Source organism: Amblyomma americanum, chromosome 2 (genome assembly GCF_052857255.1).
Source record: "Amblyomma americanum isolate KBUSLIRL-KWMA chromosome 2, ASM5285725v1, whole genome shotgun sequence".
Taxonomy (NCBI): domain Eukaryota; kingdom Metazoa; phylum Arthropoda; class Arachnida; order Ixodida; family Ixodidae; genus Amblyomma; species Amblyomma americanum.
Window position 1 is genome coordinate 104,115,750 of NC_135498.1, and position 23,306 is coordinate 104,139,055.

Below are 23,306 nucleotides of genomic sequence, written 5' to 3' on the forward strand. Positions count from 1 at the left end.
GAGAATTCTTGTTGTCCGCCCTCACCGCTTGCATAGCCGCCACATGAAGAAAGAAAGTGAAAACTAATCCCACAAAATATCATGGATGCTACAGCCACGAAAACAAAGCTAATTGAACAGCTGATGCACAAACCATAATTGTAATATCACCTTAGAAGTATACCAGGCCTTAGGTTTAGCGGTAAGTTCATCCTTTTTTTTCGCCGCTAGAAGGACGTCGGGCCTCCTGTATCGCATCCGCTTACTATTTTCGTGGACATCATAAGATATCTGCGCCTTAGTAGGCAGACGTTCCCACAGCCCGCCAGGGGCCCGGATAGAACTGAACAACGACACCTCAAAAGGCTGCAAACAGGGACACGTACGCCTAAGCCCCGTGAATTCAAAAACACATTGACGCTACTTTTTCGGGGCACTACAAATTTTGTGACACGTGGGCAGACGTATATCATGTGGTATTGGCCTGCCAGAAAAATCCAGCTATACTGGGAATAAATCAACCAACGAGAGAGGGCTGGGAGGCAACCCTGTCCGACTGCTCGGTCCTGGAGTCCCAAAGGGCTCTGGTCCAAAGAGCGCAGGCGACGGATTCGACCAATGGTGTCCCGGAATAAGGAGTACCACTCAAGCAAGAATAAACTTTACCAGCCGAAAAAAGACGATGGACAAGAGGAGAACCTACACAGGACAAGGCTGGACCAAACTGTACTTGGGACCCTTAGCCAGCAGCGCTTCGACGTTCTGTGGACCAACTGGCCCACCATTCAGCCTTGCTTCACTCAAGCAAGGAAGTGGTAAAACCCTCCACTGTTCCATAAAACCCATTCCATTGCATCAAATACGTTTTGCCACCACCGCTTGAAGGGCTGAGACGATATGCAAGCTGCCCAGCAGAGTATCATCTGCGCAAACACCGGCGAATGCGCGAAGAATCTGCATTGCTACCTGTGCAGGCCCTAGTTCGTCCAGTTGCCTTTCTACCCGACCCACACACAAGAAAAAGATGCAACTGTGCTCATGACGAAAGAACAGTATGTTACCTCGGCCCTGTCTCGGCCTATGACAATGGTTCATCAATCCAGAAATGACGCGCTCGGTTTTGCCGTCCGCGTGTAGAAAGCTATCTATATCGCAGCCCGAATGGCTGACATCATGGCTGGCTGTTGAGACGCAAACAGCTGCCATGAGCTTGGACCGTAGCCTCGGCGGCATCGGCAAAGCGGACAAAAACTGAAACACCATGAAGCCTTGGGCAAGAAATGCATCGACATTAGCAGGTAACAGTGGTCAGCACTTCTTATGAGCGAGTTTTCAGACAGCGTCTTCTGGTGCTTGCCAACAATGGTCTTCTAGCCTCGGGGGGCTTTTTATGTTTATTCCTGTCCGCCGTCACAACACCCACTGATTATTTCTGTGTTATTTTAATTCCTCGCCCACGGCATGATACTTTCTTTAAAAATTGCGTGTGGCTATCAGGTGATAAGCATTGGTAGCCTATGGAAAGCAAGTCGCTTCATAGCCAACGTCAAGAAAGAGCACTGCGTAATTTGTGATTTGTTCTCTTTGCTGGAGTTCAATTCTCTGCTGCACTTAATAAATTGGGTGGGATGTTTTCATCAAGTATCTGGCAAAACCGCTAGTTTCCAGCGGTAACTTTACCACTGCTCACAGCAGAGAAGGTCACAATGTGTGTTGTTCAAGACTGCACACGATTGAACAAGAATAATAAAATTTTGAGCCTGATTAAACAATTTTCTACTTTAAAAAAGCTCACTCCTCCTGGTTATTCGGCTTTCATAGTGGTCGCCTCATAATCCCACAGATGTTCCACCATTAGAACTCATAACTAAATAGTGCAACCAACTAGATTACATAAACCTTGCAATGCAGTATCTTTTATTTGAATTCACAATGATATGCTATGAATGATTATTTTCGGCACCCTTTTCTTCCAGCCATGTTCGTTCCTCTCGCCACTCAAGCTGTAGTGCCATGCGATATTTTCCATTGTTTGTTTTTTTTAACTCTCGAGACACTCTCATCAAAAAAAGATGAAAGTATGTCATATCCTTGTTTTTCTCTTTCGTTTTCTCGTGAAACATTAGGGCATCAACACGCCACTTTTTCTGCCACATTCACGGAATGAAGTTGATTAATCTGCCTTTCACTAATGTACTGCAGATGTGCTCCTCTTCTCTCCCTGGCCCTATATGTACCCAGGATACACCACAGCTTGTTTAAACAGCCGAAACACCTAGCTTCACGTATTTCTTAACAGCGTTTGATGCTTATAAGTATTAAGAGCCTCCTCTGCAATGTTTCAAACCCAGGAAAGATTGTGAAACTTTGCGCGCAATTAATCCTCAAAGTAAACCAGTTGAGGTGAAGGTGAATTAGAGAAAGTGGATTCGAACTGCCGTCTGCTGCGTTCAATGACCAGTGCTAATTCACCCGCCACTGCAGTGGCTCAAAGCACTGTTTGTAATTGTGCTCCTAGTTGTTGGCATGAAAGGCCCTATTCTGTCCTTGACTTTTGGTGGCACCGGTTCCATCGCGCTTGTAGTTTTAGGCACTGTAGAAGATGTAATCACGTGAATGTACACTATATAGATAGCCAAGTGGATTACAGGGCAATATGATAACTCCATCGACTCTTATTAAAAATCAGCTCCTTGATCCTTTCTGGTTATGCTGACACATTCAACAGCCTTCCTGCCACTCAATTCAAACTCGTGACATCAAAAACGAAAAAGGACTTCTTGATCCTCGTTTAGAAGTAAATGGCGGTGCAGTCTCCGACTCAGGGATCCACTCTCAAGAAACTGTTTTTGCGAACCGCAGTTCGCTCGCCAGAGCAGCATGCGGTGGGGAAATATCTATTTCATTTTTTTTACATTTTCAGTCTTAGAGAAGCTCCGTTTTCAGTGAAGGTATTCTCTATATAGTTGGATAGCGGTAGTCTACTGATACACGCCAATTTTAACCCGTCCTCATTGTCCCTATAAGCAGGCTTGACACATAGAGCCATGAAGTCATTGTCATCATGAGTTCTGGGCGCAGCTGTTACTGCCATCCTTTACCCGACGAAGTCGAACAGTCATAGCGAATTCTTCCTTACAGCGCAGCCCAGGATTCAGCATTTTAGTTTGAATGCCCAGCTGCACTACTCCCTACAAATTGTGGCGCAGCATCACCTTGCTCTTTGGGATCTTGAGCCCGTTGTGACGCTTCCAGTCATTTCCCTCTAGTATCGTTACGTACCTTTGTTTTTTTTCATCCGTAAATAATACCTGGTGGTCTTATGTCCTCCACTACGGCACCTCTTTCTCTCTTCCTTTTTTCACTCCCACCTTCTCCTTCCCTTACGGCGCGGTTCTGGTGCCCACAGAGATGTGAGACAGTTCCTGCGTCCATTATTTTCCTATAAAACACTAATGCGGCACATATATTGTAGCTATTCCACTTTAAACTGTTCTCTTTCATCGTTCTCTGATTCGGTCATCTGCGCCTTTAATACCATAACCGGCGCCGGCGGCAGATACACGAGGGACCAGATTAGAAAAGAGTGACAAGAGAAAATTGAAGAGATATTTCACCCAAGCCACAATCATTAGCTTGGCACCAGTTTACCCTATTTTACGGGGTCTCCCCACTGACCCTGGCCAATCCCCCGTCGTAGGTATGTGCCATGTCACGTAGACAACAACAACAACAAATATACGGCCTGTTGTTGCGCATGTAACGCTGACAATTATGCGAAGCTCCTAGAAACGACGAATAGTAGTGTTCATAAGTTGGAAAAGTTGTAATAAAGCTTTCTGTCATTTGCGTATTCTTATTTCTGACCTTTCTGGGCACCAGTCCTGAAAAAGGAAAAGTTCCTTGTTTTTCAATTTTTCTTGATATGCATTTTTATGATGTTTCATAACACCTTACTTTTTCCTTTACCTTTCAGCTTTGGTTTTGCTACCCCTTCTTCAAGCTCTCTGCCCGCGTCTAGCCCCTGACGTCATCGTAAGCACTAAGAAAATTTATTTGCCACCTCACACCCCTGCGAAATTCATTTCCTGCAGAAATGTTTCTTTGAGAAATGTAACCAGGCTTTGTATATAAGTAATAACAGTTATTTTGATCAATTTGTAGTCTTCAGACGTAATGCCGCACATTAGAATATAAAGGTTGGTGCGTTTATTTGTCAAAACATGATTATTTGCCCGTATATGCATACACGTCTGTTCATGCCTGTTTTCAACGCACACCTTCCCAAATCAGCTACGTTGGGTGTTCCTCCCCTAGCTGCTTCAATACTTGGAAGAAAGGGGAAAAATTACTGGGTACGAACGTGAATGTTCCTGTCTTTCAGACAGCATGAATCTTCTGATAATCAAGCGGGCCTAATACAGTTATCATGGAGCACAAGCAAAAAAGATAACTGCGTACTTTCACATAAAGGGCAAATTATACACTTACACTTCCAGCAGCCATAGTTGACACAATACTCTTTCGAGTTGTGCTTAGCTACATGTGTAAGCATTATTCATCTACATGCACCGCTGTATTATATATTAACCGTGCCGTTAGCATGTGCGTGGTGTCACTGTTTTTGTGCGAGACCTACTGCTGCAATATTTTGCATCAAAAAATGAAAACCACGCAATGCGCAATTAGGATTGCTTATTGATTAATTTTGGGCTGCATGGCTGCTTATTGGCAAAAAGATGGTCAACGTAAGAAGCAAAAGAGCTTTTCGCAGTCATGTATTACAGATAGTTCCTATCTTGGAGGAGCTTCGAAACTGTAGTTTACAGCATATCACAGCGTAACATTTATTCTCTGTCATATTTAGCAGGATATTAAATGCCTCAAGGAAGCATGAACAGGCACAACCTTCAATTTTCATGATTTTGATCTTAAAATCAACGTTATAGACCCAGGTCATTACGCGCTCTATTTCCAACAAAAAACACTCTATTCTCCGGTGTATGTATCAATCTCCTCGTAATTGCGCAGACGACGTCAGTCGTGCAGCCGCTTGACATTAAAGCTGCATTGGCGTTTTCACAATTCACACCGCAAGATTTTGTTTAAACCGCTTCCCTTGTAATTTGGAGTCGGCAACGTTACGACCGATATTCCAGGCCATCTAGCAGCCACGGGTAATCCTAGTAACTGAAATACATTCGCATTCAGGCGTACAAGGACTAGTTAATCGCTGTAGCCACTGTCGAAGAGTAGTGCACTAATAATGTCGTCAAGTTTGAAATCGGCGGCCAAGCACCCACCTGCTGCCCAGAGTTATAGCCAGGAAATGAGACACCCACGAAGCGCCTTTAGAGGTATTGTCTGTCTACACTGAACAAGTGCTCCAAGCTCCAATGACATTCAATGGCTCTTCATGTGTTCTCTGTCGTTGGCGCCACAAACGAGGTAATGACATTGTAGAAACGCCCTGCTGAGCACCACGCCTTTCCCTGTGACCCTTTACCACATACATCCCCCTCCTGACCTCGTGACCCAACAAATACGACCTTCAATCAAACCAAAACCCCCTTGGGAACCAGAGCAACCCACCTTCAGAGAGCGACGTCTCCTTACCTGCTGTTCCTTACCTACATCCGATTCTTCCTTCTCACACCAAAATAGCTCACACTGGAGAGATTCCTAGGCACGCTATCTCCTCACCAAACCACTACATGCACTTCATGCAGAACGACACCGTCCACCCCACCTGCAAATACTTTAGGCAACACCCTACAATCCAGGACGGCCCCTACTTTCCAACCAGTTCTCCCATCGCAAACCCTGTATCAAATCCCAGCTCTAAACCGCCCTATTTAATGGGCCAGGCAGTTCGCAACCCCCCCCCCCCCCGCCAACTTCTGTGGTCATACCAGGAAAGCTCTCGTCGTTAAAGATGACAATATTGTCCTGGCGTCACACCGCCACATAAGGTGTTTCATTAATGACAATTCATTTCGCCAGCCTGCTTCTGCCTCGCTACTTCATCGTTGTGTTTTCTGTGATTCTAACTTGACACTACCCGCTTCTTCTTCTTCTACGTCTTAGGAGGACGAAGAAGAAGAAGCGGGTAGTGTCGAGTTAGAATCACAGAAAAGCCAAGGATGAAGTAACGAGTCAGAAGCAGGCTGCATAAATGAAATGTCATTAATGGAACACAATATCTGGTAGTGTGACGCCAGGACAATCTGTCTTTTCTGTGATTCTAACTCGACACTACCCGCTGATCTGCGCCCTTCCTCTTTCTTCGTCACACCACCGGAGGTTTCGCCTTTCTCCTCTGGTGTGTCAGTATTTTTGGCATTAATGTTGACCATTGCCAGATTTCTCTACGCTGCACTTAGACTGTCTTGTACAGCAGCTCTCACATTTTTTCTCATTTGGAAACTTTTTTCTGCAAATGTTAAATATGGTCCACAACTTGTTACCCTTGACCGATCCTCGTTTTTCAGCTTTCCGCCATCTCGCAGTGTGCATACAGACAGACCTGTTTTCTACAACCAATGTTTTCTATTTTGATTTCCTCAAATTAAAAATCCCCACCACACTCCTTGCACTACACCTTATTAGTCTTCGCCAATACTACTGATTGATTTGTTCAAGACTATATTTTATGACGATGCTGACGAATCTATATGGCGCATGGGCAGCATTGGCGAAAGAATGCCATGGTACACGGTATATTCGTCTACAGAAGGTGGGGTCAAAGGCCCATTTCCCAAATATTTCACCCCAGAAAAGGTGAAAACCTGGCCAAAAAAAAGCTTGTACACTTTGTGTAACCGGTGGATACCCGTGGACACTGTGAACCGAGCCTCGCACCTACCGCATGCGAAGCTCGCACCTACCGCACCTACCGCATGCGAGGCCACCACCGCGATGCATACAAGTTTTTATTCCAGGAGCATAATGGTGCAACACATACGTGATTAAAAGCTTGTTGTCATCAACCGTTCCCCCACTAAAAACCTACAAAAAAAGTAATACCCTCCACGCTTACTATAATCCCTATCAACCTCTGCCACTAGATAAGAAGCAAGGGAAACGAGCCAGGAGCATGCTCAATACTGATCGCATTGCCGTTATTCGTCCTTTGGCAAGACCCACAAACAGAGGCGTTAGTCCAGCCCCACGTACTTAGCGTCCTCGAACCACGCTCTGATGTTGCTCGCAGTAAACACAGCGTGGCGACACAATTGAGTGCTGACAGTTCACAGCCGAGCGGTGCGGACGCTTGTTTCGGTGCTCTTCGAATTACACGTGGTGACCAGGGCCGGACGGACGGACGACTGCGAGAGTGCCGTGACTACGACTAATATATGAATTCTTTCTTTTAATATTTTGAGAGTTTAGATATAGACTAGTTTTAGATCTAGGCTACATAGGTGAAGTGCTCGCGAAAGAGCAGGTCAGCGACCTAACGGCCGGGTCTTTTCCGGACGGCAGCTATAGATGTGCAGGGCTCATATATGAGTAACTAGTTTAGACAGGTAGTTAGTATTTCTTTTCAAGGTTATCAGCTTTTGCGGTTGGCAGAATTTTGTTTGATCACGTGGTTGCAAGTGGTTTTTTGTTCTTTTCTAGCATTTTGTGGTAGTAATAATACAGTGCGGCTAAGATGGTCAAGAGGCTGAAGGTTAAATGCAAGGAGTGTGAGGCGTCGGTGAATTTGAAGGAAACGCGGTTCGAATCTGTAGAGGAGGCCGAAGGCGTGAATTTTATGTGCAAATGCTGCGTATTAAGTGCACGCCTCGACAGTGCTGACGAAGCGAACACCAGCCTAGCGTTACGCATGGATGGTCTAGAAAAAGAGCTACAGGTAGAGAGGGCAGAGAAGCGGAAACTTCAAGAACAGCTTAGTCAATTTTTGGACGCAAAAATTGCTGACACCGCCAAGCAAAGCCACATTGGCGGGTATTCCAGCGCCGGCCACGTGTATGGGGCCTGCACTGGCATGGACAGCGTTAAGGAAGTAGGTCAGAAAGGTTCAGACAGGAACAGCTACGCACACGTGGCAGCTAGGAAGTCTGGAGGCGATGGAGAGAAGGGAAACAAGCTAACTCCCAGGAATTATGTCACAGTAACAGATAAACGGTAGCATAATCCGAAAATAAGCAGGGAAGAAGGGAACACCCTAGTGCTTATCGGTGGTGTCTCAAATATGAGTAGGTGCAAACGAACTATAATGGAGCGTGTAGAGGGTGATAAGCGGGTAGCAGTCAGAACATCGCTAGGCAGGACAATGGACGCAGTACTGAGAGAGACAAAAAAACGAACTTTCTAAGATTGTTGCAGAGCGCAATTTGGTAGTGGAAGTGACGGGGCTAAATGATGTTTTGAATGGTGAAGCCGCAAAAGTAGTGGAAAGATTAGCGGAGGGAGCTGACGATTTTAGGGCGATAGCACAGCAAGTGCAGATCGTGGTGTGCACAGTGCCAGAGGTGCAAGGACGGAACGGAGAAGTTGCCAAGAACGTTGTGGCTGTTAATCGAGAGCTAATGAAGTTAAGCCAGGAGAAAGGCTTTGCAGTGGCAGACGTAAACAGGGAAGTGAATAGAGCATTCTTTGGAAGAGGCTTTACACGAGATGGCCTCCATTTTATTGGATGGCTAGAAGCCGCGTTCAGCTGGCGCCTGGCAGGCCGGCCAGTAGCTTTTTTATGGGTTCCACTGTTGCTCACGTCGTAGGGGTAAGTAGAAGCAAAGTAGAAAGTGTAGCAATGGTGACTGACCCCAACAAAATGGCCAATAGGAGGCCCAGGAAGAAAACTACAAAAAAGAAGTTTAACACCAGGATCAGGTGCATAAACATGTAAGGCGGTAGAAATGCAGGGAAATCAGAAAGAGTGCGCAAAATAAATGACGAACAGATAGCGCAAATAGCGGCAGGCATAGAGGAAGCAGTAGAGAAACATCCCATGTAAAAATGGGATTATGATCAGTTAGAAGTACTCATTTGTACAAACATAAAAGAAGTAAAAGGAGTAAACCGCTGGAGGTGAAAGTGGAAGCCAAGAAGTTGGTGGAATAAGGAAAATAGGGAGCCATCGAACAACGACTGTTGACATCACGTAAACACAGAGAATTAAAGAGGGCGCAGTTATCGGAAGAGGAAATAGGCCAAAAATTGTAATCTTATCGACAAAAGAAACAACAAGTGCAAGTCCTCGTCCAGGCTAAAATGAAGCAGTCCTCTGATCGCTGGCTGGCTGAAGTTCGCAATGCAACTAAAGGGGGGGGGGGGGCGAGAAAATTCTGGAACCATATAAGCTGGCTGGGTAAAGCGAATCACAGAAAGCAGGAACAGATTCACGGTCCCGAGGGAAACTGTTTACAAGGAGACGACGCTCTAAACTACATTGCGTGAGTTACAGCTGAGCAATTTAGGAAAGACGATTGGGTAATCGCCCCAGATGAAGGAGCGACACAGGATAGCACAATAGAAAACAGCTTAGAACTGACCAATATTAACTGGAAAAGGGTGGAAGCAAATATTCCGAAATGCGCGTCCGCAGGGATAGACTAAATTCCAATAAAAATTAATTAATGAACTTGGCCGAAGAGGCAAGGAAGCGTGATAAAAGCATTGGAGGCAGTCACAACAAATAAACAAATTCCGCATAGCCGGAAACAGGGCAAAATGGATTTGATTTATAAAGAGGAAGGCGATAAGACGTACATCAAATCCTTCCGACCGATTACGATAACATCAGTTATACACACGCTGGCGATGGAGGCGGTGAAAATAAAAATGCAGTCATCGGTAGAAGGTAATAGAATACTCGCAGAACTTAAGAACTGGTTTAGAAGTGGTAGGCGCTTAGATGATAGCCTGTTCGTGCTTACCCAGTGCATAGAAATAGCTAGGGCGGAAAACAGACCTCTGTATTTAGCCTTCCTGGACATAAGCGGTGCATACGACAACGTGAACAGGGAACTCCTGTGGAACATATTAAAAGGTGAAGGTGTCAGTCTTGAGGTAATTAATTTTCTACAGGAAATATATCGAGAAAATAAAAGTTGAAATATCGTGGGAAGGAATTAAGAGTACAACTGTCGAGGTACACAAAGGATTAAGGCAAGGTTGTCCTCTATCACCGCTGCTGTTCATGGTTTATATAAGTAAGGAAAGAAGGCTACAAGGAAGCAATCTAGGTTATGATCTGTCATACACAATAGGCGAAAAGGTTGTTGAGCAACGACTACCGGGTTTAATGTATGCGGACGATATTGCACTGTTAGCCGATTGCCATGAAGATTTGGAAACTTTGGGAACTGCTTTGCAAACTGCTGTGGAGACGAAGGAGACAGTTTATGTTTCAGTCTTACCGCAACTAAGTCGAGTGTGATGGTTTTCAACGATATAACTGACCAGGAGCCTACAATACAAGGCAATAAAATAACCCGTGTGGCCGAATACAAATATCTCGGGGTATGGGTAAACGAAGGGCAGATGTACACGGAAAAGCACGAACAGTCTCTCTTAGCAAAAGGGCGAAGAGGTGCCGGAATAATGAAACATATGCATTGTGGGCGTACAACAGGTATGAAGTACTGAGAGATATTTGGAAAGGAATAATGGTACCGGGGCTTACTTTCGGGAATGTGGTTCTACGCTTAAGGGCAGAAGTTCAGTCGGGATTAGAAGTAAATCAGAAAGCTGTTGGAAGATTAGCACTAGGTGCCCACGGGAAAACCACAAACGAGGCAGTACAGGGGGGATATGGGCTGGGCAACGTTCAAAGCACGGGAAACTCAGAGTAAATTACTATACAAAGAACGCCTGAGGAAATTGGACAATAACAGGTGGACACCTAAGGTATTTAAATACCTGTACAGAAAGAGTGTTGACACACAGTGGCGGAAACGAACTAGAAAGCTGGCCAGTAAGTTTGCCAGAGACGAGGAAGGAGAAAGAAAGAGCATTAAACGACAGGTTAAAAACGTGGAAGGTAAAAATTGGATATATTCAATGGAAAAGAAGCATAGTGTCGAACAATATCGATACTGGAAAAGGCAGATCAAGAAGGAAGCGTTTTATTGTGTGGTAACCCTGTAGAAACAATAGAACACCTCATACTAAAATGTGATGCTATCCATCTCGATGCGAATGCAGGCACAGTTACTCTTCCTGAGGCCCTAGGATTTAGAGATAACAATAGCCATGTAAATAAACCTGCGGTGGAAATTAGCAAAAAGCGATTGGAAGATTGGCGGCTCAAATGCAGAGGGGTGACATTAGGTTAAAAAATTTAGGAAGACGTATTTAAAGAAATGGCGAAATTTAATAACTTAAAACACAGTTAAACAAAATAAAGTAAAAAAATCTCAGCATGGTGGCAACTGCCATCACCCCGTTTCAAAGGGGACGCTCCTACCTTCGATCCATTCATCCATACCAGTGAAAAAAAAAACATAAAAGCTGACACTCTTGAACTGCGTGCATTCCCCCAGGCTGAAGACCTGACAGTGAATGATATACAATCATCCTCTCTTTCAACGAGAAGGCCTGCTTTCCAACTGGCATAATCCACATAAGTCAAGTCTTCCAATAAAACCCATTTTTAACAACTTGCATGTCAGCCGCTAAGTTGGTAGGGGGGTTGTCGAACGGAGGGAAAAGCTGGTCTCGCAGCTGGTCTTAGGGGGACCAAGAACTCCACGAAGAAGGGGTGGGTAGGGACAATGTGATGAATATGTGGCTCATGGGCATTCAAAGAGACAGTGGGAAAGGTTGATATAGTGTTCTGGGCCGCTGAGACATGAAGGCGTGGCCCACTGAGGGGGAATATGTGCCTTAGCCGGTACGACTTTTTATACGCACTTTATTGTAATTCTACCTCTTGAAGCCTGCCGGTTGAAGTGACAATAATAATTGGTTTTTTGGGGTAAACGAAGTGGCGCAGTATCTGTCTCATATATCGTTGGACACCTGAACCGCGCCGTAAGGGAAGGGATAAAGGAGGGAGTGAAAGAAAAAAGGAAGAAGGAGGTGCCGTAGTGGAGGGCTGCGGAATAATTTCGACCACCTGGGGATCTTTAACGTGCACTGATATTGCACAGCACACGCGCGCCTTAGCGTTTTGCCTCCATAAAAACGCAGCCGCCGCGGTCAGGTTCGAACCCGGGAACTCCAGATCAGTAGCCGAGCGTCCTAACCACTGAGCCACCGCGGCGGGTACCTGTTTAAGAGATTCAGTGAATTAAAACCACGTATCAGCCTTTATAATGCATTTTTTCTTTTCCTCACGTGATGTACAGTCCAGCTACACTAAACAGTCATCGTTCAGTTGATGACATCAAAACAGCATGAAAGAAGAAATTTAATTATAAAAGATATACCGGTGGTAGGAGAATACCACACTGTGATCCATGTATTATTCTCTAACGCATGATCTAAAAAAAAGCACGCAGTTAAATTTGGGCATTTAGAGTTCTTCAACAGACAGAGCTATAGCAAACCGAAGAGCATGGCGAAGGATGAAAGTAGGTCTAGAGCGATAGCGAAGGGAGGGCGAAATTGAAAAGGCGGAGGAGGGGTTAGCTGTGGACGATAGGAAGGTGGGAGCGTAAGGTGTGAAGCGAAGGAAGAGGGTATGGCGGGGGCAGGCTAGAGGGGTCTTGCTCAGACAACCACTTGCGCAAAAGCGACTGTGGTGGGTAAAGTAGCTGGTAGATACCACCTTAATCCCTGTGTTTCTGGCGGAACACATTGGAGGGTCTATGAAAAACAACGCACTGCATGCCGAAGAGAGGTGATTGATTGGCAAAGATTGTGGGACTGTTAACTGTCCCACTGGTGCACGGCTGATTATATTCGAATCAGCGTAGTATCTACCACAAATATGCTAGTCGCAACATGATCCCTTCGTGAATCGGCAGTTGAGCCGTCAATGAGGCGTCTATGGCGCCCATATACGGGGGCCATTTGTGGAGTCCATGCCGTTTACCACGGGAATGGGCACGCGCAACTGTGAATGTTCGGGCCACGTGTCTCGTAGTGCGCTTCAGACTAAGACGCGTCTTTTGTGGCGTCAGCGTTCCTCTGTGAAGCACTGAGACAAGCATGTTGCATCGCGTTCTGGCAGGGAGCCGCAATAGTGGGTGGTCGTAGTGGTAAACATTTATTGACTATGTTGAAGGAGGTGTTTGGACCCAGGGCTTATTAACCCAGGTCCTCAAAAATCTAGGTCGAGCTCATATTCCGGAGCTCCAATAGCATCTAGCGCTACTCGCACCCTGGCGACCAAGGTCCGTTGGGTCTGTAGGTCATGGAAGCTGAGCAGCACCGCCTCTCAGGCCTCCCTAGAAGGGTGGGAGATGAAGGATTGGGAAGGATGGGGATTGGCAGGGCAGGCCCAGACCATATGGAAAAAGTCCGAGAACCTCGCTCCGCACAGGGTGCAGCCACCAACAAATTTTTAATTGAAGTGCTTCAATACTGCCGGGCACAGCATTGTATTTGTAAAGATTTTGAAAAGGAGCTGTTCGTAGAGGACGGCACAACCGGGCAGTTATTGCACCGTGCCGCTCTGCACCACTCAGGAGCGTTCGTTCAATGCGATAGCTAGAGCCCTTGTGGGACAAAGCAGCAATGTTTCGCACGGTACTCTTAAGGGCTGCTTAAGCGTCGTCCAAGTTTTCTGCCTCAATATATCTCATAATCAAGTGCCTCTCAAATTTTGCGCTAGGAAATAGAGTAATCTTCGGTCAATTTTTGTAACATCGACACCTTCCGGGTTTCCCATTATAGCCGGTGTGTCTTCGGAACGTATAAGGGTGCCCGTTCGCTTGTTTCGCGCGCAACAGCGTATACAAAAGCCCTAAAACAAATAGAATTGTTAGCATAATGTTCATATCTTACAGAAATTAGAAGAAATGCAATCGACGTCCTGAAAACAGTGTACAGTTATAATGTAGAGGCGTCACGACTCTGTAAAAATAGCAGAATTAGTCATTTTATTTATTTATTTATTTGTTTATTTATTTATTTCCAAATACTATTAGCCATTGCGCGCTATTACAGGGTAGGAATGGTGTAATCAATCAATACAAGACCGTTCCCGCTTTTTTACAAAGGTTTCAGGAAAATAAATTTCATCCAATACGCCTCGGTCAAGGTTCTTCCATTCTATAACTGTTTTAGGCAGAAATGAAAATTTGTAGACATTAATTCTCGGCGTGTATGGCACAACTGCAAAAGGATGGTTAGTACGCGAGGACAGCCTGCCATGTGCCGCAAGTACAAGCTGGAATCCAGACTGAAAATACTGTGATAACGCTGATAAAAAACTTTAGCCTAGCAATTTTTCTGCGAATAGCCAATGTTGGTGACTGTTCTCGCAAAATAATTTCTGATACGGACTGCGTTCTTTGGTAAGACGAAAATATAAACCTTACTGCCAATCTCTGAACACGTTCAACTTTGTTTACAAGATATTGCTGATTCGGATCCCAAATTATGCTTGCGTAATCCAGAATTCATCTTACTATTGATTTACACGCTTGTAGTTTGACATCCGATGGTGCATCATATAGCTTCCGTCTTAGGAATCCAAGCTCTCGTTGAGCTTCTCCACAAATGTTTTGTACATTATCACTCCATTTTATTCAAGGCTAATTGTGATACCTAAATATTTTAATTTACTTGAACGCTTTAGTTCTCTGTGATTAATTAAGCACGGGAACACTGGTGGCTTCTTCTTGTTCGACACAATCATAGAAGTTTGACTTTTCTTAATTAATTTCCATGTCACACTTTACACACTAGTCATGCACAAACTTCAAAGAGTTATTCAAGAGAACTTGATCTTGCAGGCATTTTATACGACAAAAAAGCAGAATGTCATCAGCAAACAAACGCGCTTCGACGAGAGGGTGTCTCTTTCGCAACATTATTAATATATAATAAAAACAATATAGGACCAAGAACGGGCCCTTGCGGAACACCAGAGGATATTGGTGAATTCGATGAGCGTTCTTCATCTATTTGTACAAATTGTTCTCTGCTATTTAAGTAAGCCTGAATCCAATTAATTATTTGTACATGGATGCCCGTCTCATGCAATTTGTGTAAACGTTTGCCATGACACACTCTGGCGAATGCTTTGGAGAGATCTATCGCAATGACATGAATTGGTCATTTTGAGTTTATGGCTGTAGCAAATGCATGAGTAATTTCAAGGAGCTGTGTTATTGTCGAGAGATGGCTGCGGAAGCCATGCTTGTTTACTATAAAAAAGGTGATTATTTTCAATGTATTCTACAAGGTATTTGGATATTATATGCTCTAACATTTTGCATACAGAACATGTGATAGATATAGGACGGTAACATGAAACGTCCAATTTATCCCCAGATTTAAAAGTAAGCACCATTCTTGCTAACAGTCAGTCACTCGGTACAGTGCTGTCACGTAATGATGATATAAATATTATCTCTAAAATATAGGAACCCATTTGCAGCAACGCTTAAAAACTTCGTTAGGTATGTTATCAGTACCAGGTGACTCCTTGGAATCCAGTTTTAAGAGTAATGAAGGAATACTTTCTTCGTGATATGACTATGCCATGATGCTGCTGTGTGCTTGGCGCTTTCATTGAATGTAAATGTTATTTTAGAGTAAATACCGAAAAAAATTCTATTAAAGGCTACGCCGAGTAATTTCAGTTTGCAGCATAAAATACCATTTATATCGCATTGAATCATGGAGAGTTTAACATTTGTGTGCTCTTAGGGCACGTTCCCTGCAAAAATCTGAAATTTCGAAAGCTTTCGTCCAACAAGATCTCAACTCATGGTCGTAACTGCAACACCAGGCAGTCCGCTTTCTCTCATAACAATACCTGTTGTGCAACACTCATACCAGACTTTAAAAAAATTGTTCAGCTGCGGATAATAGTGCATTATGGCTGCTAATGTCTTATGCTATTATCGTTTGCTTTTTTTCATTCTACAACAGTTGCTCTTCCGGCAGACGGAAGCCTGAGATAGCACATAAGATAATTTGTAGTCAGGCGAGAGAGTAGCAAAATAATCACGTCGTTTCCATTCTCTTCCAGAGCGGGAAGGTGATCCCATGCCGGTACCTCTGCATCAAGATCAATTTCTTTGAGCTGCCCTCCATCATACTGGGCACCGAGAAGGATGGAGTCCTCTGTTCGGTAAGGTGCTGATGCACGGCCACTGCTTGGATTATTCATGCTGGTCATCCACAACGCTACTAGCGCTTTAAATGTATTTGTTCAAATCAAAGACTGAAAAAAATCTTCGTTGGTTGTTTTAAACATGTCTACTTTCCGACATAAAGAAGGCTATTTCAACACCTAAACAAGCATAAAACCATAAATAGAAAAATGTAAACAACTGCAGAAGCAGGAGACCACGAGCACAAACAAGCCGCCAAGTCCTATTTTCTATTCCTGATATTTTTATTTCATTCATATTTTAATTCCTATTTTAAAGCCATATTTTCTATTCACCGGTCATATTATAATGGCTATCTTAAAATGTGTAGTAACAGCAAAGTCCCGGAGCACCAAACCATACTCCGTTATGACGGAAAAATAGCGCAACAGGAACACGAGGGACGGAAAGGGAACGACGCAGACAAGCGCTAACTCGCAACTGGGTTTTATTGCTGAAACGCGCAATTTATACAGGTCATATTGAAAAAAACATAACACAAGCAGCCCCCCCCCCCCCTTCGCACTCCTTGGAAGGCCAAGTCAAAGGGAGAAAGCAATAGTAAGCACCACGTTCCACTCATCGCTAAGGAAGCAAGAATTTAGAGAAAGAACCGTTATCGAAAAGAATGCCAATACAATACGCAGACTAATAAATCAATCTCACCGGCGGCCATGCTACCTGAGGGCTAACGGATCTTTTTGCTGAATTGGTTCTTCCCTAGAGATGAGTGGCGCGTGCTGCTTACAATTCCTTTTTTTTTTCTTTTGACTTAGACTTATGGGAGAGGGGGCTCCTTTTTTATGTTTTTATTCAAAATGGCCTGCATAAATTGCATGTTTCAGCAATAAACCCCATGTTCAAGTTTGTGCTTGTCTGCGCCGTTCCCTTGCCGTCCCTGGTGTTCCTATTGCGCTATGTTTTCATCATGAACTTTATCCAACTCGCCCAACTTTCGGCTTTGCTTAATACTCCCTTACAGCTCGCTGACACGCTGACACTGAACTATAAACTCCAGCTTTCGTCAGAAAATCACGAGCTGAACTCATGAAAATGTTACCGCATTAGAATGGCGCGTGATTTACCGGTCACTTGATTACGCACCCCAGGTTATCACTGTCCCCTGTGATTGCTGCAAGACAGCCACAACCAACTGACACGTCCAACGTACATTATGAATTTGGTGCCTGACTAGGTGACACCAGCAGTAACATCCGCTACGCAGCCAGCAACATGTGAGAATGAGTATGCGGTTGGTTTGGTTTTGGGGGAAAGGAAAAGGCACACTATCTGTCTCACATATCGGCGGACACCTGAACCGCGCCGTAAGGGAAGGGATAAAAGAGGGAGTGAAAGAAGAAAGAGGTCAAAGAGTATGCGGAGAACTGCAAATTGGCGTTATTACACAGTGAACAAGAGAGAGTGCAAATGTCTTATTAAACCGGTGAATCATAAAGGAAGCACCGCCTGAAGTCAGGTAGTCAGCGGCCAGACTAGCAAACCTACACCTCCGTGAAAACTGTATTCAGCCGGCGCTTTAACTGTCATGTATATTGGCCTTCGTGCAAGCAAATGCATGGCTTACAGGCTAGCCCCCGCTGTGTATTGCGGGAGGTAGAAGCAAGCTCTATTTCCCTCAAGTGCACAGTCTTAGGTAGCGACGGTGAGCGCAACCACGATATACAAGGGCCGCGACGAACTGCGGCTGAAGTGTAACATCTGCTACGAATCGAACGGTCCTCCTCTTACAAAGACAATAGCGAGCAATGTACATCGCTATAATCAGGGACTCCGGAACTTTTTTAGAGTGGGGGGAGGGGGGGGGGGGCATGACTTTGAGCTTATTTTGTTATTTATTTATTTTGATGCTCGTTTACATAATAAATTTTATTTTTTATTAATTTTAATTTTTAAATGTTCAAAGGTCGATGTAAACTGTCGCGTTGGGGTGAAGACACTATAGCAGTCACGAAGACAACGAAAAGGCTTCCGAAATAAACTGTCTAAGGGGCTGATTCACGCCCACAAAGAACTGAATGACCCCTCTGGAAAAATGCTGGGGGGGGGCAACCGCCCCCATTGCCCCCCCCTGTTCCGGGGCCCCTGTCGCTATTGCAAAACTGTTTTTGCAGCTCCCTTCACGGAGCACGTGTACAGGGCGCTACTACGATATAGCTAAACTTAATAAAGGTTGATTTTTTGCTAATTTAACACATCACAAATCGGCCTCAGGCCGCATCGACAGAAGTCAGCTACGTCTGCTAGTTCCTACGAAGCAACCGCCCGAGCAGACGAAGTAAATTCTGCGTTGCAATCAGCAGTTCATTTAATTTCATTTTATTACCTTAAAGACCCACGGGGGTATTACAAAAGGGGTGGGTACATATATTTTGGTAAGCAAGTGCTAACACAACGAAACATAATTGGTAACATTATTGGCAAACTTGGATGAGCATGTGATGGCTGCGATGTCATTGGGTAGGTCGTTCCAGTCTGCTACAGTACGGGAAAAAAAATGATGCGGCAAATGTAGTAGTTCGGGCACGAGGTCGGGAAACTTGAAAAAGATGACGAGTGCGATGAGATATGCGGGCTGGAAGGACGATATAGGGTGCGCGGCCGAGTGAACTATGGAAAAATTTATGAAACAAGCAAAGGCCGGCAATGCGGTGACGAGATAATAACGGCATTAGGTCAGATTCAGCTTTCAACGCTGACACACTAATGTTGTAAGAATATGATGAATGAATGAATCTGGCTGCTCTGTTTTGGACTGATTCGAGTGCATTTATAAGGTAAGCTTGGTGCGGGTTACAAATGGGTGAGGCATATTCTAATTTTGGTCTGACAAGGGATTTATTTGTACGCTAATAGCTTCACATGCCTAAGGGCTTGGCGGAGATGACGGCTTAAAAATCCAAGTGTTTTATTAGCGGATGAAATGATGTTCGTAGCGTGTGTGCTCCAGGACAAGTCGCTACACAAGGTAATGCCTAAGTACTTGTATGATAGAACCGGGTGTACAGGGACGTTAGCTATGACGTATGGGAAATGAAGTGGGTTGCGGCGACGCGTGAAGGACAATATTATACATTTTTGTGGAATTTACATCTTCATCCGACACTGTCTTTGAAATCCAACACTGTGAATCAAGTTAGTAGGATCAGTGCCCACTGCATGCAGTATATTGCTGAAACTTTAACTGCATCTAGCAGTGCTGTGTGCTTCAGAACGCGTAGATACTTAGTCATTAACCCTGCTATTCGTTATGTGCATAGTGCAATAGAGATGAAAGGTAATAGTTTCTCTGTCTGTCTTCCCAGAAGAATACGATATCCTCGCAGTATTACAGCAGCCGCATTTTGCAAAATATTTCTCAAAGAAATGCTGACGCGTCCGGTACCAGAGATTCAAAAGGCGTATTCTAGGACCAATAAAGCACTGAATATTCCTGCTAAACAATCTAAAATTATTGCGGGCGTTTGGTAATGGATTGAGTTTGACTTTTACAGTTATTTATTAATAATGTCGGTGCATGCATGCAACGTTTTATCGTTTTTAGACGTCTAGAAAGCAGTCTAATTTGCCGATCATAATTACACAGCAATAATATTTTGCTCACTTGACCTGTTTTCTACATTTGTGAAATGTAGGGGCAGCGGCTCAGCACTTTTGCTGCACATTGCACTTTTAGAGAACATTCTGTAATTCTGACTAATAAAAATTACTTCGAGTCTGCACGCCTGTACAACTTTTTCCTAGGGGTGTGCAATTATTCTAAACTTTGAATTCGAAACTAATCTGTTAGGGATTTCGTTCATATTCGATTCGGGAAATGAATATTTCAAAATTTACGAATAATGGGCACCGGTCGGACACCGCCGATTTTCGTAAATCCTGCAGTGGCAAAAACCACGATATTTAGGCAAATTATCTGACGTTTCAGGGAAGCAGTGTAAAGGCGTCCGGAAACTTCGAGCACTTGTAGTTCTTTAACGTGCACTAACATCGCACAGTGAAAGGAGTGTGGCATTTCGGCTCCATCGAAATTCGATCGCCACGGTCTAGATCGAACCTGCGTCTTTCGGGTCAGCAGCCGGGCGCCATAACCACTGAGCCAAAGCGGCGACTTTTGGTCACCATATTATTTTATTTTAGTTGTCGTGTCGCCATATCTCAATGCATGAATTTTATTTTATCACTTGACATGACCACAATATAGCTTCCATACTCTTATGCAGTCTAATCAAGCAGTACGTATTTATTTGCATGAAATTTTTGTCAACTCTGCTTTTGTTTATTTCCGACAGCAAAGACCACATGCTGTTTCAAAAAATAAGCTAGACAACATTGCCTATTTATCTCTTTCTGTTTTTATACTTAAAATATATTCTACATGTAATTTCATATTAGATACAATTTTTTATTCGATTCACATTCGAAATGTTCAACGTTCACACACTAGTACCTTTTTTCCGTTGCAGACACTCCTGCTGCGCCGACGTGGAGTGTGCAAAAACGGGGGTTGTATTCCCTTCGGAACCGAAGAGGAGATTAAGCCCAAGGGAACCTTCGGCAAAGTCATCTTAGCCATCGACAAGTTCACTTCGGGCTCCTTCAGGAAGAAGGCACCTGAACCGGGTACCCCGTTCGGGCCCATCGTGACCACGGCCACCTCCATCATTGGCGGCGGCTCAGGGCCGACCGCGGAAGGAACATTCGAGACAGCTAGTAACCCCATCGCGAGCGCAGCGGCGGGTGTTTTGGCTGGAAAAGTGAGCTCTGCGTTTAAGAAACTGCTCTCGGGCAAGCTCCCGGGAGACAGAAAGAGCGAATCTCCTGGCATTGGCTCCGCCTCGGACAACCCCGACCAGATACCGAATGAGAATCCGTCCACCAGCAGTGGCAGAGCAGAAGCCTTTGACTCCCCACCAGTAGTGGCACCTCCCACGTCGAACAGCCCAGAGCAGCAACCGAACGAAAATTCAGCCACCAACAGCGACAGGGCAGTAGCCCTAGACTACCCACCAACAGTGCCACCTTCAACGAAAGACAGCGAAATCAGCGAAGGCGCAGTTTTTGGGACGCCCCGAAGATCATCCCCTTCCGGAGGGATGCCGAGGCGAAGGCTATTTGACGTGTTCGGAAGCACACTAAACAAAATGCGACGCCGCTCTCAAGATAACAGAGGCGAGACGTTAAGTTCCGACAGCGCTGCACAAAATTCGAGGTCACCCGCACGAGAAAGCGGAACGCAAGGAAATGGTAATGCAGGAGCCTCAACTGTTGGTTCTTCCCAGAATAGTAAAGCTGATGGTAATTCTTCATTTCGCTCCAATACTGCGGCCGGTGACGCGATAGATGAAGCCGGGGTTGCCGGTAGCACAGCGTCAGGCGCCGATTCATTCAGAAGCGGTTCGAACGAGAACCGGCAGTCTCAGGGAGCAGAAACAAGTAGAGGTAGTCCCTCTGGGCGGCGCTCTCCTTCAGTGTCCTTGAATGGCGGAACAGGCAGCGGTGACACAGAAAGCCCTAGATCAAATGCGGGCGGATCCGAATCGAGCTCTAGCTCTGTACATACGCCTGTACCCACTCACAACTCCACTTCTACAAATGAAACACCATCAGAACCTCCAACATCTCCTTCTGCAGGAGCGTCGTTGTTCCGGGGAAATTCAAAACCTGTGGATTCCGGAACAATGTCACAAGAAACAGGCGCAAGCGTGGACTCCGAGTCACGCCACCGTCCAAGAAATTCCGACACCAGTGAGCCACCTGAAGGACGAAACGGGAGAGAGACAGGCTCATCTTCATACGAGCCTCCGAAGAGAAGATCCTTTTTTGGCAGCCTTACGTCTTCTGCCAGAACTGGGGCAACGTCAGCGACGAGAAATATTTTTTCGAGATTTCGGCGCAGCTACACGGTTTGAGCTATCTACTCGCAGTAAAAACAGCGCAAAAATAAAGCCTATGTTTGTTCTTAACAAAGCTACCAACCGAACAATTTACCGCTGTTCACACTCCCCTCATGACACGATTTCTAAACACGAGCGCCGCAACGCAAATTACAAGCAGTGCTCTACGATTTCCTGGTACTGCAGTTGCCAGCAACACTGTCACGGATACAAGTGTAGAAATGACGGTAATTAAACTCAAACAGTATAGTTGCGAAGTTTTCCTTCGTGACCTGTTCTAGCATCTTCTTCATGTCTCATCGTAACCTTCTATTACCAAAATATGTTCGCAATAAACGGAAATTTATTTCTTGACTTCACGTAATATGGCGCAAACTAATTAAAAAGGGCATAACTGCCATAGACAGTGAGATATGTGCTGGAGTAAAAATCCTATAAGATCGACGGTATATTGCAAGAACCACAGCCCTCCAAGAAGCGCTAAAAACAATGATTTAGACTGAACAGAATACTTGCCTTGGATAACGGTAAAGCCGCCATTTTCAACCACGGTTTTTCTCACCCGTATCAAATACTACAACCTTTGACCGCAAAGTTTCCAGACTGATTTATTTTATTCTCCAGAAATGATTCCCCAAAACAAATGTTGTTGCGTATTTGTAGCACGGTTTTTTCGGGCTAACATGACCTATTTATGTTAATTGCTGTGACAGCCGCTAGATAGCACTACATGTAGAATAATACTATATCACTAGTCTTTTTTTTTTCTTTAGAAGTGTGCCATGAGGCATAAGTTGAAAAAGAAAAAAAGGGGGAAGGAATGCACGGGATAGAAAGTTAAAAGAAGAAGTGAAGACCCTTTGCGCTGAGGTAGTCGCAGAGGTTGCTAATGAAACGGTTGTTCCTAGTCCACTTCACGTAGGCACTTTCGCGGTTCCACCGCAGGCCCACCTCCCTGAGGAGCCGTTTTCTTATAGCAGCCGTAGCTGGGCACGTCCACAACAAGTGCGCACATCACAAATGTCCGGTGCAGCGCTACAGTGAGGGCACCTGTCAGTTGCTGACATATTTTGCACACCACCGATGACGGACAGATGCTGTCAGAGCCGCCCCTGCCCGAATCCGGCGCACGGATACCTCCTACTGCCGAGTAAGACTACGGGGGAGAGGGTGCGAACACGGAGGAATT

General features: G+C 44.9%; 1 protein-coding gene across 1 annotated transcript; it reads left to right on the forward strand.

Annotated features, from left to right (window-relative positions):
- Positions 1–1,136: 1,136 nt before the first annotated feature.
- Positions 1,137–22,194, forward strand: LOC144118903 (uncharacterized). Its single transcript, XM_077651682.1, has 4 exons — positions 1,137–1,277; positions 3,956–4,014; positions 16,079–16,180; positions 20,687–22,194. Exons 1-4 carry the CDS (start codon positions 1,241–1,243, stop codon positions 22,130–22,132), a joined length of 1,644 nt encoding a protein of 547 aa, XP_077507808.1. The 5' UTR covers positions 1,137–1,240; the 3' UTR covers positions 22,133–22,194.
- The last annotated feature ends 1,112 nt before the right edge of the window (positions 22,195–23,306 follow it).

Excerpts from the sequence above, each read along its gene's own strand:
- LOC144118903 (XM_077651682.1), top strand. The coding sequence starts at position 1,241 with ATGAAGCCTTGGGCAAGAAATGCATCGACATTAGCAG. Across the intron at positions 1,278-3,955 it reads AAATGCATCGACATTAGCAG|CTTTGGTTTTGCTACCCCTT; the intron begins GTAACAGTGGTC and ends TTTACCTTTCAG. Across the intron at positions 4,015-16,078 it reads GTCTAGCCCCTGACGTCATC|AGCGGGAAGGTGATCCCATG; the intron begins GTAAGCACTAAG and ends ATTCTCTTCCAG.